This window comes from Phascolarctos cinereus, unplaced genomic scaffold, assembly GCF_003287225.1.
Source record: "Phascolarctos cinereus isolate Bilbo 61053 unplaced genomic scaffold, phaCin_HiC Scaffold_4;HRSCAF=312, whole genome shotgun sequence".
NCBI lineage: Eukaryota > Metazoa > Chordata > Mammalia > Diprotodontia > Phascolarctidae > Phascolarctos > Phascolarctos cinereus.
The window spans coordinates 53516948-53529085 of record NW_027555847.1 but is presented as its reverse complement, the minus strand read 5'-3'; the positions used below and the strand labels follow the sequence as shown (position 1 = coordinate 53529085).

The 12138-nt window shown below is 40.6% G+C and overlaps 1 protein-coding gene across 12 annotated transcripts in view; it reads right to left on the bottom strand.

The window, feature by feature from the left end:
• ATP2B2 (ATPase plasma membrane Ca2+ transporting 2) overlaps positions 1–12138 on the bottom strand; it is a 404797-nt gene that overhangs the window by 44879 nt on the left and 347780 nt on the right. For all 12 annotated transcript variants that reach the window (XM_020981028.2, XM_078152198.1, XM_078152196.1 and 9 more), the window contains 2 exons: positions 8215–8456; positions 6151–6385 (listed from right to left, as the gene is read on the bottom strand). In XM_020981028.2, the coding sequence (XP_020836687.1) occupies positions 6151–6385; positions 8215–8456 (477 nt within the window). The remainder of the gene's footprint in view (positions 1–6150; positions 6386–8214; positions 8457–12138) is intronic.

Below are 12138 nucleotides of genomic sequence, written 5' to 3'. Positions count from 1 at the left end.
CGGATAATAATAGCAACTATCTCCTGGGGCTTGTTGGGAGGATAAAATGAAATTATTTTTGTAAAGCATGTTGCAAACATGAAAGCACTATAAATGCATAGTAGTAGCAGTAGTAGTAGCAGCAGCAGCAGCAGCAGCAGCAGCAACAGCAGCAATAGTGATGGTGGTGGTGGTAGGAGCAGTACTAGTGGTACTATTATGTAGCATTTACATAATTTATATTTATATAAGCATGTATTATGTTATTAGAGGTAGTAATAGTAGTACCACCACCACTACTACTACTTCTACTACTGCTGCTGCCGCCATAGTTTTCTTTTAAATACATGATTGTTTACAGGTGGGCTTTGTGTGGTAAACCTGGATACAGCATGAGCTTTATTATACAAATTTATGAAAGTAAAGATTCATTTTAATATTCAAATCTATGAATATGTGATTGAAAAAAGGCTGCTACAGTATAGATTTTATTTTTCTTCCTCTCTCTTACCCTTTTCTTTTGCAATTGTTCCCTTTTTTTTGAGGGGTGCGAGAAGGGGGTCTACAGGTACACATCTCTGAAATTATCATGAAAGCCAATGGGAAAATATGACTTAATTTCCAAAAATCAAACTTCCATATGCCTTCAAGATCACTCATATTGCATCAAATGAGTTTCCAGTTACCTATTTCAGTATACTGAGGTCTTAAATTCTGAATAGCTGAAAAGAAATAAGGCATTCTAGAGTCCTTATTACTATGCTTCAAGATTGTAGTTAGCTGAGAAAACACTATCTCATAGGCAATAAAAAACAGCAAGAGAAAAGAATGGTTATATATAAAGGAGTCAGACACAAGCAACATCACTAGCCCTTCATATGTAGAGAAGGCGCACACAGACAAAAGAACAGAAAATCTTCACAGATGTGTAAAAGGGAAATTCATGATTTTCCAAGGGGTCCCTCATATTTTCACCTCCCCTCTTTCCTACCTCCCTCTCTCTGAATAAGGCTTACTGGGTAATTGTGATCTATCCAAGTTTTAGACCAAGTAAAATTCTAACATCTAAGAGGCACAGGACTTTGATCTGTTCTATTTCAGAAACAATCAGGTGAAAGCACACAGGCCTGGGAGTCAGGAAACCTGGGTTCTAGTCCCAGCGCTGCCACCAACTTGCTGTGTGACCTTGGGCAAGTCATGTCACCTCTTTTGGCCTCAGTTTCCTTACCTGTAAAATGAAGGGGTTTGACCAGATTGATCTCAAAGGTCCCTTTCAACTCTAGCATCCTATGGTTTCAATTATCCTGTGAATCAAACATTCAGTGATTCTAATTTTTTTGGCCAACAAATATTTCCTGTAATTTTTTTTAATCAGGCAGTTAGTCATATCTACTAGATCATTGTTTTCTAAATAAGAAAATCGAGTTCTCTGAGATACTGCTTTGATTCACTCTTTAGATGATAGATCCAATGCTGCTTGGCCAAAGGACTAAGAGACCGGGGATTAGAAGGAAATTGAGTCCCAGACAGGACTTAAGGTGACTTAGAATCAGGGGTAGTGAGTGTAGTGGAAAGGGCACCAAATCTGAAGTCTGAAAATCTGGATTAGGATTCTCATTCTGCTTCTCAGCATTTCTGTGGCCAGAGGCAAATCACTTCACCTCTTTGGGACTCAGTTTCCTTATCTGTAAAATAAGGCTTAGGATAGATTATCTTTAAGTCCCTTTCCTGAACTACAGCTCTGAGACCCACAAAACCTTAGGAAGGGAAAGGATCTCTGAGGTCATCTAAGTGAACCTACACTTGAACAACAATGGATGCTCAGCTGTTGCTTGAATACCTCCAGTGGCAGGAAATTCACCTCTCGGGACAGCCCTTTCTGTTTATAAGAAGCTCTAAATGTTAGGAAATTCCTTCTTATATTTAGCCCAAATCTGCCTCTTTGAAACTTACTCTCATTGATTTTAGCTCTTCTCTCAGAGGACAAAGTAAACCTTATCTTTCCACATGACAGCCCTCCAGAGAGTGTAAAGATTGAGATCGTGATTCCTCCCAAGTCTTCTTTCCTCCATGCTAAACAACTCCAGTTCCCTAAACCAATACTAATGGGACACGGTCCCCATAATGGTGGCCTACCATTACTGTAGGTAGATTGCAAAAATCTCTCCCAAAATGTTGTGACCAGAACTCAAAAACAATCACAAAGATGGAGTCTGATCAAGATATATTTAGACAACCATCTACCTTATCCAGGATGGAGAAAAACTCCTAAGTTTCTATCACCTATATTTATCAAGACTCTCTACTTCCATATATGAAATTTGTCAGTTCAACAACCATTGTAGTTTTTTTCTCTACTGACTGTCTCCTGTCAGATCTCTTCCATCTTATATTTTGCATTTCATTTCATTAGATTTGCAAGATTTTTTTTAAATCATAGCTTTGTTGTCCACTTTAGGCTTTCCCTGACAGTTTTGTGTCATCTACAAATTTGATAAGTAGTCTGTTTGTGCCTTAATCAAAGTCACTGATAAAAATGGCGAACAATAGAATAAGGATGAGAATGGGGCACTGGGGAACTCCATTAGAGACTTCTTTTCAGGTTTATATCAGGTCATTAGTCTATACTTTGGGTTTGGGGATTCAACTAGCTGTGTTATCATAAAATCCATAATTCTCTATCTTTTCTATGAGATATGAGACTACCTCAAATGATCTGTGGAAATATACAAGTTTACCAATCTCCTAGATTACAAATCCGCATGTTAAAAATGTTCATAAAACCATTTTATTGACTCTAATTTTGATTTTTGAAGAATATGTTCTTTATAAGAAAAACAACAAAAATGCCTTTGCTCATGAGTGACTCATTGTTTATAGGCTTTTACAATTTCCTGCTTTACTTCACGGATGAATACATTAAGTATAAATGCACTATAGGTCATTCTATAATATCCTCTAACTCAGTGAATGCTTTGTTCTGTGTATGGAGCATTCAAGTAACACATGAATAATTCCTTCAACAAAGAGCACCACCACCACACCTATGCTTCAGAGATCAACTGCTTTGGAGGTAAGTCATAATTACAGTATTTTTTATTTCTTCGGTAAAATGAAATGTTCTATTCAAATTTATTTTACTATAAAGTCTTTTACTGGATTTATTACATTTTTTTTCATTGATGAGGATTAATGGCCTATTACCATTTTATATTAGTCAGAAGAAATTACATAAAAAGTAATTGTATTTTAGAGTTCTGTTCACAAATTTTACCTGTTTCTGATGTACTGAATGCTTTAACAAATAGAAGAATATATAATATTTCTCTAATCTGTCACTGTAGTAATCCTGCTAAAATGGATATGAGGCCTGTCTGAAATGATTTGATTATATGAACTGACATTGGATCACAGTGATCACCTCTTTTTTCCCTAAGCATTTATAATCTGTTTAATAAACAAGGAAACCAGTCATCAGCATCACAGTCATTAGCCTACACTGCAGAATCTATATTGTGACATTCTCTTTCAAAACTGGGACCATAGTTGCCCATCTTCTGTCAGAACTACCTCTTCCTTTTTCCCACTTCCATAATGATCACCAATAGTAATTGAATGATCCCACAGGCAGGGCCAGTACTAGAATGATTAAATTGTGACCATGTGATGCAAGAACTTCCTTGCATCCTTAAAAGAATAACATAAAGTACAATCCAGGAAAGAGAAATTGTAATTACTCTGTTTTAGAATCCGGAGCTTATCAGGAAAAAGAACGTTGTTTGTAAATTTTAAAAAAAACCACAACTATATAGGTCTTCTTGAAAGTATCCTTATTAGTAGAAACTCTGTTTTTTAACTCTTATGGTCAGAATTTAGTATTACCATAATTATTTAAAAGTTCTTCTGAAATTTTTGTGGCTATCATGGCTTTTTTGAATGAAGTTTATGCTACCATCCTCTTCAAAGTACCATAATATTTTTTAAAGGAAGTGATATTAGGAATTTCAAGAGTAGAATTAGAACTCTTAACCCAAGAGGTCAACTGTCTCAGGTTCTGCAGAACTCACCTGAGCAAAGGAGTCAACACATGAGGGGCCTCCAGTGAAGTAACCCTGAAGCTTACAGCTGCCATCTATAGAACTGAAAGAAGGAGCTAGCACTATATCTAATATGGCTCAAGCATTTGGGCTTTATTGACTGGTTTCAAAATTCCACTAGAAGAAAAGACGCTCAATAGTCAAAGAAGCTCTGGAGTAGTCCCATGTGAGACAAGATATCAATCAGAGACACAGAACCAATGGAGAAATCCAATTTAATGCAAAGCAAAGCAATGCAATTGAACAAGTATTTAAGTGGCTTCTACCTACACAATTGGGTGTTGGGGATACAATACTAAAACAAAACCAGACACTATCCTCAAAGAGCTTACATTCTACTAAGGGACAGAACAGGTAAACAGCTCATTAAATATAAGATTATTATTAGAAGATAGTAAGGCATACATGTGGGATAAGAGGTTACCATCTCCAAATTAGACACAGTTGGAAAATAATGCCTTCTAACTCCCTAGTTACCTACAGCTCTAGGAACAAATGCAAATTTGGGAGAAGCAAGTCCAGCAGCAGAGAGAAAGACAGTTCCCTTGAGAGGCCAGCACTACCCATGATGCATTTCCTAGCTTTTTTTTTTGTTAAAAAACAAGCAATATTTCTGACTGTTGACCTTTATCCAGTCCCTTGCCAGGAGCTAGATGAAGTGCTTCTCACTATCATCAGTGGGACACTGTTGACTGAAGCATTATCAGCTTACTGTTGGCATTGTACAACCTCTCAAACTCATTTTTCTCCAAGTGGTCTCAGAGATCCCATCTGTGGAAACCTGCCCATTTGTATACAGGCACAAGGGTCTTGTTCAGGAGTGGAGAACCAGGAGTGATTTTAACCACCTTGAGAAAAGCGGAATGAAAAGACCTCTTTCCCAGTGGAAATGAGTTGTTGACAGCTTCCTATCTTTCTAAGTCAGGCTCCTAACGTTCTTAGCAACTGAATGTCTCCTAAGTATCTTCTAATAAGTTCAGTGTTCAGTTTATTCTACTTAGTTCTAGTCAAGGGCCACTTGACATTTGTATCACAATGCTCTTTCAGAGGATGCCAACACAAACTCTTCTGTGAATAGCATTAAAGAGTTCTAAACACCTAGGTAGGCCACATCTAGATGTTTTACAGACTGGTATACCTATCTATAAATGGGCAGGGCCACATATGAGATGTGATGAAAAGTAATGAAATTTTAAACAGAGAAGACCAGACAAACCAGCATCCTCATGGGTTTTGCCTTTCAATGCAGTCAATATAGAAGACTCTGTATTCATTCCAATAAGATTGCCAGGCTCAAAGTATTACAGGAAGTCTTCACTAAAACTGAGTTTGCCAATCATAAATGTAAATCAGTTTCATTATGTGACAATCATACCTTAGTCTGAACCATTAACAAGATTTCTCAACATGATTCTGTACTTGAATGACTTTTGGACATTTCCCAAAATCAAATCCACCTTTGAAGGGTGAAAATTTGTCATTTTATTGTGGCCTCAAAAGGCAATTCCCATGGGGCAATTCTAAAAATTTTCTGAGCACCGACAATACCGCTCAAGAAAGTGTAAAGTTACCTGAATGTGAAGAGGACAGCACTCAAAATGGATGGCAACATTACATGTTTCCAGTCTTATTACATTACAGTTACACTTCATATGTTGCTCAGTCCAATTACAGAGAGGTCTGCCTGTCTGCCAGTGGTTGGATGAGACCTTTCCAACAGTACAAAATGAAATGTTTAATGCCATCCAAAAATGACTGAAGGGTCAAGGTGCTATAAAAGAAGGTTGATAGGGAAGTAAATGACAAGGTACTTGTGACATTTCAATGAATCATTCCGTGGGTGGCATTTGTGAGGCAGGAATAGAGCAATTATAAAACAGCTTGGTCCATTGGCTCAGAAGAGAACAAGGGGGGGAGGTAATGCCCTATGCTGAAGTACAGAGTCTCACACATTAGATGGCCAAAGCCCTTGGCAGACCTACTCAATCCATAAATCCTCTCTCCTCTATCCCTCACAACTATGGACCAACAAAACCAAAAAAAAAAAAAGATCTGGGTTGAACATAAAACCTACCTCTGGCCTCACAGGGTCTTCAATGCCCACCACACAGATGCAGGTCAAATCATTGAGGATATCATTCTCGTTTTCCCAGTCAGGCTCTGGGCTACTTGGGAAATCCCGATAAGCTACACAGATGGTTCGGAGGCCATCGCAGGCCATGGGCTCAATCACCTTCTTTACCATCTCATCTCGGTCTCGGGGTCGGAAGACTCGGGCTTCACCAGCTGCGCTGAGGATTTTGCAGCATCTGAAAGAAAAGCAGGCAATAACTCAGTTGGCTGATCAATTTGGAAGTATTGGGATAGTGGGATTAATGAGGGTTTGAATGTAAGTTACTTGAAGTCAAACATTGTCTTAGTGTTTAGCACAGTGCCTGAAATATAGTCAGTACTTAAAAAATGCCCACTCATTCTCTGGGGGATTTTAGAGAGCTCTGTTTTCCTCTACACCACGGGTAAGCCCAGCCACCTGCCTTGGTTTTTGCCATCTTTAGATGGATGCAGTAAGATCAGGTCTTTGCCACCAAAATTATGAACATAATTCAGGCTATAATTCCTCCTAGGCATGTGCTGCTCCATGACCCGGGAGCATGGTAAGAGGGGGAATGTGGTATGTTGGATAGCAAGTGGGCCTCAGAACCAGGATGGCCTGAGTTCAAGTCTCTCTTCTGACACCTAATGGCTGAGTGATTCTAAACAAGACACTTAATTGTGCCTGAGTCAACTTCTAAGACTCTAAGATGCAGAAAAGATGCCAATTTGCTTTGGTAGAGGAAAGTTTTCTCTCTGCCACTGAAATCATGAGTCCAGTCCTGATGGGTTAACAGTACTCATTTACAACATGTTTCCTTATAACAACTAACATCTACCTGTGTGACTCTGGATAAGTCACTGAGCCTCTGTGGGCCTCAGTTCATCCTTCTGTAAATGGAGGTGCATTAAGTTACCTCTGAGGTCCCTTCTAGGTCTAAATCTTTAGTCCTACAATCTTGTACCAACCACTAATTTTAAAAGAGGAAGCTTTGGCCTAGAGAAACTGTGATTGGCTAAAGCCACAAAAGTAGAAGGCAGCTAAGGTGCCCGGTTTCCTAACTTCCAATCCAGTGCTCTATCCACTACTCTACACTGTCTTCAGGGAGTGCTTCCCATATGCGATAGGCAGAAGATGCAGTGGATGGCCGCTCTCTGGGATATAACACCCACCAGAAATAAGCCACCTGCAGGACCAGCGGACACAGGTCTTGGGGATCTCAAGTCATTCCTTTGAAATGAGTCAGGCACTTTGAGAGGGGGAAAGAGGCCCAGGACAGCAGTCAAGAGACCTGTACTCTAGTTCCGGCTTTGCAACTGACTTGTTTGGTGATGTTGGGCATTTGAGAGAGGAGAAAACGGAGAGCCAGAGGAGCTGAGCAACTTGCTTCAGCCCAAATATCAAGTGAGGTACAAAGTCAGGATTTGAACCCAGGTCTTCTGACTCCCAGTGCCATATTCTTTCCACTCTTCTGTTCTTATCCATAATCACAAACAAGGTGCCACTAACAAATACCAAGAAGAAATCTTACCACACCCTCCCAAAACGCCCACCCCAAAACACCCCTATGAATCTAAAATGGAAATATAAAATATAGAGATTTTCGAGATCATCTGACCTGTGACTTTGAACACTTGGGTTTTAATATCGACTCAGTCATTAGTTTACTGGAGAACTCTGCATAAGTCACTTCCTGGGCCTCAGTTTCCCCAAGGGGGTTGGTGTAGATTACTTCTATGGTCTCTTTCTGCTCCAATGTGCTACAGATCTCTAAATCCATCAAAAGATAACTATCCTACATGATTTTGTGGCCTCGAGGCCACACATGGTCCTCTAGATCCCCAAGTGTGGCCCTTTGACAGAAAGATTCAATCAAAAGGCCATACTTGAGAACCTAGAGGGCCACAGGTTTCCCACCCCTGGTTTAACCTTTTCTTTGCCCGCCTAAAGGCTATGAGGCTAGGCTAGATCACCTCTTGGAGGTTCCTTCCAGTTCTAGAACTGGCTGTGAACAGGAGAAGTTGGCCATGAACCTTGGATACTTACTTTTTCAGGACAATCTCTGATGCCCCTTTGCTATACATGCGAAAGCTTTCATCGGGCATCTTAATCACTGTGCTCATGGACTTCCTGACGGAATTAAAGGTATACACCTTGTACAGCTTCTCCTCGGGCATTTGGCTCCTCACAGGTTCATAATCTTGCTTCAGGTCCAGGACAAACCCCAGCAAGCCACACTCAGTCTTGTTGCCCACCTGACGGGGCAGGGCACCTTCCTTCTCTGGTGGCTAAGAGAGAAGATGGCACAGTTTAGTTTCCAGCTCATCTTGTTATGGGCCCAATACTCCCCCATTAGGCCTGGGTTAGCAGAAAAATCCACTGCTGGGATTTGTGGGAAAGATACTGCTTTTTTTTTTCAGGAGAAAAAGAGAGGGGCCAGCATGGGGACCATGAAAGAAGGACCAGAAAGTAGGGCCAGAAGGCCTGAGGTATAGTATTGAGTCTGCCACTGATATAATTCAGTGACCTCGATAAAATCAAGATCTCAGTTTCCCCACCTATAATAAGAGAGGGTTGGGCTCCATGATCCTGAAGCTTCCTTCTCAAGGTCTGGCATCCTAATAAGCATGGGTGAGCTTTGTCTGCTAGGCCAAGGGGAATCACTGAGTAGGTTTGAATGGATGAGTGACATGGTCAGATTTATATTCGAGGAATATTAGTCTGGTAATAGTGTGAAGAATGGATTGACAGAAATGTGGTGGACTACTGGTGTGGAATGAGATATACATTGTCAGGCATGGCCAATGGGTTGATTGGTTTTTAACTGGACTTCTTTGTTACGAAGGAATGTTACCCCAGGCCTGGAATGATCTCCTTCCTCACTTCCACCTCTTAGAACTCCCAGCTCCCTTTAAGGCTCAATTCAAGTGACATCTTCTTCAAGATCCCCCAGTTCTTAGTACCTCCTAAACCCAAGATACTTTGTATCTGATGTACCTCTATTGATTTATTTGTGAATATCCTCTCAATAGAATGTAAGCACCTTGAGGGCAGGGTCTGGTTTTTTTTTTATTTGGATCCCTGGTACTTGGCAAAATGCCTGGCACATAGTAGAACATAATAAATACTTGCCAATTGATTGATTCTACTGTGTGTGATGAAGCACACAGTAGGGACTTAAATACTTGCCAACTGATTGATTCCATTGTGTGTGATGAGAAGGGGAAATGGAAGTCATTAGAAATTGGGAAATGTCACTGCTGTATCTTTTTTTAAGGGCAAAATAATGGTTTTTTTCTTCCTCCTGAAAAAATAATTAGTTTGAGAGAGGAAGGACCTAGAAAGGGGAAGACAAACTAGGGGCTGTTACAATAGCCTAGGCAGGTGGTAGGGAAATTAAGAAATATAAGAGACTCTGGAGAAGTAATGTAATCGGGGATTAGCTGGAGTCAAGAGAACCGGGGAACCAATTAGATGTGACAGTCAAGAAGTGACAGATAATCCCAGGAGGTTCCTCTGTCAGAAATGGGAGAGAAGAATGGGGGGGGGGGGTGGATTAACTAATTCAGTCTGGGACAAGTTGCATAGTGTGTTACTAACTTTCAGTGGAAAAGGTGGGGGAGGCGGGTAAGAAAAGGAAAGAGAGAAGAAGAAGAAAAAACCCCTTTGGTTTACAGACACCACACATCTGAGAGCACTTTAAGAGAGCGGAATTCACAGTTCCATGCCAAATTCAGAGCTATGCCACCTTACTGCTGCTTTGAGTAGTTGCTAGGCTTTTTAAATGTCCTGAATTGGGCAGCTGAGAAAGCTATTCTGCCATTATAAACAGGCTCCTCCCTTCATCACACTCCCCACTCCCCTCCCAAATCTATGGCTGAACAGAAAGAGTTATGGTAGAATTAGTAGCAGACCGGCGGGCAGGTAAGATAAAGCCGAACTCCAGATGTTTGTTTGTTTTTCATTGATGTAACTCCCAGGGGGCTTTGTGTCTCCTTCCCCTTAGTCAGCCTTTAGCCCCGAGAGAGCTCCAGGGTGAACTGTATACCAGAGCCCACCAGGGCTTTTGCACATATCCTTTCAGGAGTCATTCAAAAGGGAGGAAGAGAATGAAACTGTCCAGACAGAACCTAGTCTGACCAAACTCAGAGGTGATGAAGGTGGCTTCATACTCACTAGGCAGGAAAGGGACCTAGACTGAGAACTTCCTGCCCCTTCTTCCCAGGTCCTGGCTGATGCCTGAAATCACTTTCCCAGAAATCTAAGGGCTTCTGTCCTCAGTAAGAGGCTAGAAAGTCAGAGTGAGCTGGGGTTCAGATGCTTGAGTGCTGGGTCTAGAGTCAGAAGATATGGGTTCAAATCCTGACTCACCAATTTATTAACTATGCAACTGTGGGCACTTTAATTCATCTCCCAAGCTTCTGTGTCTCCAATTAGTCAGGCTAGATGATACTTAAGACCTCTTTTAGCTCAAAATGCTATGAATTGGGACCAACTTACACTCAATTAATAGCAAAGCCTTCTCTCAGAGTAGGATCACAAATTTAGAGGTGGAAGGGACCTTAGAGAGGGCATCCAACCCCCTCATTTTACAGAGATGAAGTGACTTGCCTGAGGTCATTCAGTTAGTTAGCCACACTGTCTAGGCTCTAACTTGGCTCCTCCAGTTTGAGATCCTGTTCTTTTTCTATTCAATCATGCTGCCTAAATGAAGACAAAGCAGGCATGCTTCCTAGTTTCACATCTGGCATTCTGTGCCTTGTGCCTCAAAAGGACCAACATTGCCTGCAAGAAAAACCAGTCTGGAAACAGACATCATTTCTGGTATTCTGAAATACACAAGAGAAGCATCTCTCATATACATATACATACATACATACATACATATATATACACATATATAGATTTTTATATATGTGTGTATATATCTGTATGCATGCATGTGTATACATGTATATGTATATATGTGTATATATAGCAGTTAACCTCTTTTTTTCCTCAGTCTAAACACAAATGACTTCCTTCATATTTTCATGATGAAAGAGAAAGACAACAAAAAGCTCACATAATGAAAAACACTCAATTGCTTATTTGCCCATCAGAACAGGGACGGGCTAATAAAACATCAGCCTCTTTATTCTATCATCCTTCATGAAATACTTTGCTTTTCTTTTGAAAAGGATTAAGGCAAGAAAAAAGAAATAGATTCTCCAACTTAAGATCCTCAGAGAGTCTGCTCTGACCCTCACTCTCAAATCTGGGAAATAGTCACTTCCCCTCCCTGAAGATGATGGATGTTTCTAGATCTTCCAATTTAAGTCAAGTGCCCAGATCAGGTATGTCTTCATGCCTCTTCAAGTTCTGCTTCTCACTTCCCCCTGACTCTGTGGACTTTCTCCAGCATGCTCACCAGTGAGTACCTTGTCCCTACCTCTTCCCTCAAAAGCTTCCTATTATCTGTTGTTTTCCCCTGTTAGAATGTAAGCTTCTTAAGGGCAGGGGCTGTCTTTCTTTCTGTTTCATCTGTGAAATGAGGGGATTGGGCTAGATGCTCTCTAAGGTCCTTTCCACCTCTAAATTTGTGATCCTACTCTGACAGAAAGCTTTCTGCTTGTATTTGTATCCCCAAGACTTGGCACCATGCCTAGCACACAGTAAGCACTTAATAAATGCTTGTTGGCTTTACCAGGCAGCATTTCAGAATTTCCTAGACAGTAACATGTCCAACATTGAAGACAAGAAGAGACTAGTCACACTCTTTAGCATATCTGCTGAGTTATATCAAGTATCATTCTGAAAGATGGTGGACAGAGTAAGGGATTGGGAAGTCAGAAGACCTGAGTTTGAATTCTTGACTCTGCCATTGACTTCATGTGTGATCTTACTTGTCAGGTCTATGGTGAACACACTTCAGCTAATCAGTGTGAATGACAAAGGAGTGTACTAGCAAACAGAATTTTCCAGCTAACT